Source organism: Corylus avellana, chromosome ca7 (genome assembly GCF_901000735.1).
Source record: "Corylus avellana chromosome ca7, CavTom2PMs-1.0".
Lineage (NCBI taxonomy): Eukaryota > Viridiplantae > Streptophyta > Magnoliopsida > Fagales > Betulaceae > Corylus > Corylus avellana.
Window position 1 is genome coordinate 25,104,489 of NC_081547.1, and position 6,224 is coordinate 25,110,712.

Consider the following 6,224-nt stretch of genomic DNA (forward strand, 5'->3'; position numbering starts at 1 on the left):
CAAATACACCATAATATATATATATTTTCCTAATTGAAAGGGGAGAAAGGGAAAATAGACCATAATATCAATAGGTAATATTGGTAGTTTAGTAGCTTGATTAAGCAAATTTGATGAGGCGTCCAATATAAGAGTAATGCTACAAGTCCCTCTTGTGTCCCTCAAATGATGATGTGGCTCTCAAAATTACCATTGGGCTTGTAATTGATAATTATTGAGTTTTGATCAAATTGTATAAATTTTGATGATGATTATAAGCTCATTGCATTTTTAATATTTTTAAATAATTTTTTCTTATCTATATCTTTTAATTTTGCCGCTTGTAAATTCAAATCTTAGCTCTGCCACTTGTTCAACTTCAATCAAGTACACTCGGATTTCAAATAGATTTTATTTTCTATTTTATTTTTTTGGGATTCAAATAGATTGCTTACTAGATTCTTTGGGCTTTCATATATACGTTAAAAAAATATTTTGGTTTTATGATCTTTAAATTGTTTAAAGATTTAAAATTGAAATTAAACAATAAGATAGAGAAACAACAGCTTACAAATAATAGCTAAAAAATCTCTATTTGAGTTGGGTGTTTAGTCCTCCTCAAACAGTTAATAGGTAAATTGAAATGATGGGCTTTGTTGGACCTTTCTTGATGTCGATTTGATGCGTTGAGACCACTTTCTCAACTTGCTACATCAACATTTGTACCATTCGGGGGAGAACTTTTGAAATAGAGAGTAATTGGTTGGTTGAAATGTGAGGGGCAAAATTATAATTTCACTTTTAGTGAACAATTTTGCCCCTCAAAAGTAAGCAACCAGTTCCTCGAGCATCCGTTTGCATTTGGGGGTTGGGGGTGTGGGAACCCATTAATTAAACTTAGGTCGGTTCCATTAATTCAACTCAGGTCAAACACTTTCTTAAGGGATAAGGATTCTCTCTCGTTTATTTTTAACCGGAGTTGATTTTATTTATAAGGGTAAAATTATTATTTCACATTTTTTATAGACAATTTTGTCTTTTAAATAAAGTTAACTAAATTCCTTATAATTCAACTCAACCAGAAAGAATCCAAATTCTTTCTCAAATTCTTTCTCAATAGCTACAAATAATGGCCATAGCACCTTAAATTGGAGAGAATGATTGCACCATCAATAATCCCAAAAAGACCCTAAACGAGCTAGACCTTTCTAAAGGTCGTTACAAGGTGATAACCGATGACAAAAAGGACTAACTAATGAGCCCCAAGAGACATGCAACTAAACATTAGCAACATTAAAAAATAACTTAAGACATACAGTTACTAAACATGTAAAAAGCTTTTTAGTAGTAGCACTTTGGACAAAAACTTACAGACAAAAATTCCATATTCAGATGCTTTATTTTTCACCGCGATCCCAAGCATGCTCTATATTTCAATTGAAAATAGATTACTTACCACATTCTTTAGGGGGTGTTTGGCAAATGGGATGGCCTAAACACTGTAGTTGATGTAGATTAATGTGAAAAAAAGTAAGAATGTTTGGTATAAAAAAAATGAAAAAGTGGTATGGAAAAGTGAAAAAAGTTTTATTTTGTAGTAATTTTTTTATTTGAATAATAATAAAAAGTGAATGATTTGATATTAAAAGTGAAAAAGTTAGAATGTTTTGATGTTGATTTTTTTTGGGAAATGGTGATGAACAATGTTTGGGCCAACCCCATCCCCATTACCAAACAAAGCCTTAGGCCTTGTTTGGGAAGCAAGATTTTCCAACTCAATCTCAAATTTTTTTCTAAATTCATGTTTGGCAATTTTTTAAACTCAATTCAACTCAACTCAAAAAATTTCAACTTAACTCAAAAATTTTCATTCCAATTAATAAAAATTATAAATAAAGATTGAAAAAATAAATAAATAAATTTAGGGTAGCCGAAACACTCCAGGTGGTGGCTGGGCGACCCCAAGCCCAACTAGGGTGGTCCGACCACCCCTTAATATTTTAATATTTTTTAAAACTTCTTATTATTATTTTTTTAATTAAATTTAAAATATATAGAATATTTTATTATTATTTCTATCAATGGGACATATGTTTCATTTATGGCCTTAGGATCTCTCTATAGAGATCTTAATTATTAATTGGATATTCTCCAATCCAAATTGGATCGGAGAAAAGCCTCTACCGTGTTTGACCCACATTCCTTCGTGGGCCATAGGTCGAATAATGAAGGTTGTTGATAGAGGACAATTTTCAATCATATTTGCTTTAACAAAAGGGACATATATAGCGATTCTGACATCATATGGGGACATAATTAATGGCATTGGAAAGCTCACTTAGAGTGTTACAAAGTCATATTTCATTAAGTTTTTCTAATTCAAATGTTTACTGAGTTAAAATAGACCGTAAAAAAAAAAATTGAAAAGCTGTACAAAATTGCTCGTCCGTAGTTTATGTTTGAACAAGCTTTAAAACGAGTTGACAAAATAGCTCGTTCAATAACTCATATGAAGTTGGTTTCGAATGAGTTATTTATAGATGCACACGTTTAAAGTTGGGTTAGAACGAGCTGCTGTGTGAATTGAGAATTCAAGTAAGAATACGAGGAAACCATAGCTAGGTTCAAAAGAGCCTCTTACACGTTCAGGCAAGCTCCAATAAATTTTTGTAAACAAACTTTTATTTGAGCGTTTTCTTAGGTTTAGGACTCTAGGTAGTATAAATATATGTAATGGCTATCTATAGCCTTAATTTATTATGTTATTTTGACCGGTTATCAATGAAAAACACTTTTAAGAGTAGTTTTCTTTTCTATCCACATTAAATCCTTGATTGATTATTAGTTTTAAGAAGAGTTGTGATTCTTATCTTGTTTGTCTTGGCAAACTAATCACGACACGCTGCATTAATTGATATCAAAGTCAAGTTGCACTGCATCAATTATTTAATTGTTGATGGAGATCTTGTGGGCTAAACAACAAAAAAATTCGTCCAAAGCGCGTTAACTAGCAGAGCAGGAACGTTAGTAATTACTACTCTCAACTATCAGCAAGAATATTTGCTTCCTCTCTTTCAAAATATTTTTGTTCGAGATTTTTTTTTTTTTTTGTAATAAAACAAAAAATTTAACAATGACCACAAATAATCCCTAAAGGTATACCTCCCATTTGACTAGGCTAGCCTGAGATGCCTTGAGAAATGATGCCTTGAGATCAGTTTCTGAAGTTGCCACATCAATTGCACGACAGATGCCTTTTTTTCACAGCTCACATGGGAAGACTTGCCGTCTCAGTCACGTGACTCACGTCCTATTAGAAACAGAAGGGCCTGGATGGCCAAGACTTCCTTTACGTGTTTACAAATTACAACCAGCTGCTTTGCCCTCTAAGAGTATTCCGTGCAGACTTTCTTTTCTTGCGTAGGAAATATGTTAAAAAAATTACAAAAAAATGTTTCATAGCAGATTCTTTAAATGAGCCTCAACTATAATGAGTAGAACTCAAAGTATAGGGCTCTACTATTGCGATTCTTATGATTATTAAAATAAAAAAAAAACATTTATTTCTCTTCTTTACACTCTTCTCTCTCTTCTTTCTTTTTACAATTCTCTCTCCTCTCTCCTCTCATATATATAATATAATTAAAAAAATAAATATTTTAATAATATAAAGAATAATTAAAGAAAGTTATTAGGGTGTATTTTGACATAAAAAAATAAAAAATAATTTAAATCTTTAAATATAAAAAAAATGACACCAACATTAAAAAAAAATAAAAAAACGCGGCTAGAAATACTCTAAAGAAAGACAAATTGTCGGCATCTAATAATCCGCTGAGCAGGGCGTTTACGAGTCCTAGTCAAAAAGTTCGTAGAAAAAAGCTTATAAAATGAGCCCCGTTGAGATCACTTTCTGAACTTGCTATATTCATTGCACCTTATCCTTAAGAGGGGCCAACCTGAGATGACAGATGCCTTCAATAATTAACTCCATTCAATATGTTTGTTTTTTCACAGCTCACATGGGAAGACTTTTTCAGTCAGTCCTATCAGAAACAAAAGGGCCAGACTTCGTCAGTCCTATTGGATGGCCAAGACTTCCATATACATTTAGCGTTTGGCAACGGCTTTGGGAGAGACCCAGACACTGTGTTTGGCGTTTTCTGAAATTTTATGTACACTTTTGCCCCTGAATATGTTTTTACACGTTTGCTGAGCTGTTGACCCAGACACCATCCGAAATCAGCGTAGGTTGAAGCTTCCGCAGAGCAAACTCCTTCAGCCCACTCCCAAAGCTCTTTGGCTTCTCCTGAACGCGTGAATCATCCATCCCCCTCCCAAAATACCGGCTGCCGTTTCTCCACCCACCGCTCCCGAAAGTACAGCCTCAGTTGTTCCCGTTTCACCGTGGCTTCAGCGTATGCTCTGTTTCGAGCAGGGGGAAAATCGCGCGTCCACAAGGTAAGAGCTTCAAGTTCCTTTTATTTTTCTCCCCCTGTGTCGTTCTTTGTTGATTTCCTTTCGGTTTGGTTGGTTTTTCTTCAGAATTTGGGGCCATTTTCTGGCGTGTCAGCGGCTGTTTGGTGTGCAATGAGTGTTCAAACATTTTAGGGCTTATTTTTTAGGGTGCCAGCTTCGGTCCTATGAGTGTGCAGCTGAAGCTAACTTCCCAAGACCTGCGATTTCTGCGAAGCAACTCGGATTCTCGTCCATTCCGGCATCTGGGTATGTCTCAATTTTTTTTTTTCCCCGATGAATTTCATTTTTTTTTTGTTTGTCTCCTGAAATTTGTATTTGTCTGTGTATTGCAGTATTAGTTTGAGTTAAATACTGCTAATATCTGATCTTGCTATCACATTTCTCTCTATTTGTCTGCTCTTATTTCATTTCTGTTAATGATTTTTTTTGTAAGTGCTTCGGGTCTGAATATTTGGTTCTGTTTAATTCGCTAGATGTGAACTGTGGTATCAACATTGTTTAGTTTGTTAATCTTCAATTAAACTTTTGATGTTATTTTCTGATTGGGTTTTCTTGGAAATTGGAAATGATGGTCCTGTTTGATTTGTTTGACTGAGATTTGATGTTCTTTGAGCATCTTCAGTGTTGGGTGTGTTCTCTTTGGTACTCAACAGATTGGTAATGGAGACTTGGATGACAAAGGTGGTATTGTTGCGAGTCAAATTGATCTAGAATGGGAAAAGCTTCACTTTTTTTAGTAGTTTAGCTATAAAAATTTTATAATGTTGGTATTCAAAGATTTGAGTTGAAGATTAGTAGTTCATTCCTCGGATATAATCTTTTACCTAGGTCACAGGCTTTTTTTAGATTTATTGATCAGAAAGGTGATGGAATTTGTATTAGTTTGAGACATTTTTATTAGTTTGACGTATATATTGAGGACATTTAGCCTTTAGGTGATGGAACTTGTAGTGTACTATCTTTCCAGGGCGATTTTTATTTTTTATTTTTTTATTTTTTTATTTTTTCTTCTCAAGTGAACTCTCTTAAATCCATTAAACCTTATGGCTTCGAATTTTTTTTTTTTTTTTTTTTTTTCAAAATCTAGATTTTTTTTTTTTATTATTATTATTTTTTTTCAATATTTGGGTTGTATGGTCCACTGCAAATTAAATCTCAACTTTATATATTAAAACTTGAACTTTTAAATGGAGTTCAGATAAGTTTATTTTAATTTGTTTTACTTTTGCTTTTATAATTGTCTTACGCAACCCTTGAGAGAATGGGGTCACTCATTTAATCAATTTCTTACTTTTTGTAATTACATACTGTTTTAAGCTCCGTTTGTTTCGCCGTAAAATAATTTACAGAAAATATTTTTTGCATTTTCAAGTGTTTGGTGAGACGTAAAATAATAATCAACTAAATTTTTTTTTTTTTTACCAAAAATTCTTCTTTTAATTATTTTTTGGCCTCCCAACGAATCTTACTTCTTAGCACCCAAGTCTTTCTCGATACCTTTTTTCTAAATACCTTGCTTTACTAAAATTCTTATTTGTTGAAATAAGATGGAAGTTATGATCTTACGTTGAAGTTCGTGAAGAAAACTAAATTATGAAAATAATAGGGAAAGCAAGATAGAAAAAAAAGAAACAAAAAATTTATGAGCGGTTTAGCGTTAGATACTTACCTCCACCACTTTGAATAATCCTTAAAATTACATTGTGCTCTTTTTTTTGTTTTTTTTTTTGTTTTTTTTAAGTTACATTGTTCTCATTAACTTAACT

General features: G+C 32.7%; 1 protein-coding gene across 3 annotated transcripts in view; it reads left to right on the forward strand.

Moving 5' to 3' along the window:
- Window positions 1-4,173: 4,173 nt before the first annotated feature.
- LOC132188181 (probable LRR receptor-like serine/threonine-protein kinase At3g47570) overlaps window positions 4,174-6,224 on the forward strand; it is a 50,960-nt gene continuing 48,909 nt past the window's right edge. The window contains exons 1-2 of one of the 3 annotated variants that reach the window (XM_059602586.1): window positions 4,174-4,440; window positions 4,525-4,704. In XM_059602586.1, coding sequence (XP_059458569.1) covers window positions 4,623-4,704 — 82 coding nt within the window. In that variant the 5' untranslated portion in view covers window positions 4,174-4,440; window positions 4,525-4,622. Of the gene's footprint in view, window positions 4,705-6,224 lie in introns of all 3 variants that reach the window. The other 2 variants (XM_059602588.1, XM_059602587.1) reach the window with 2 other exon arrangements.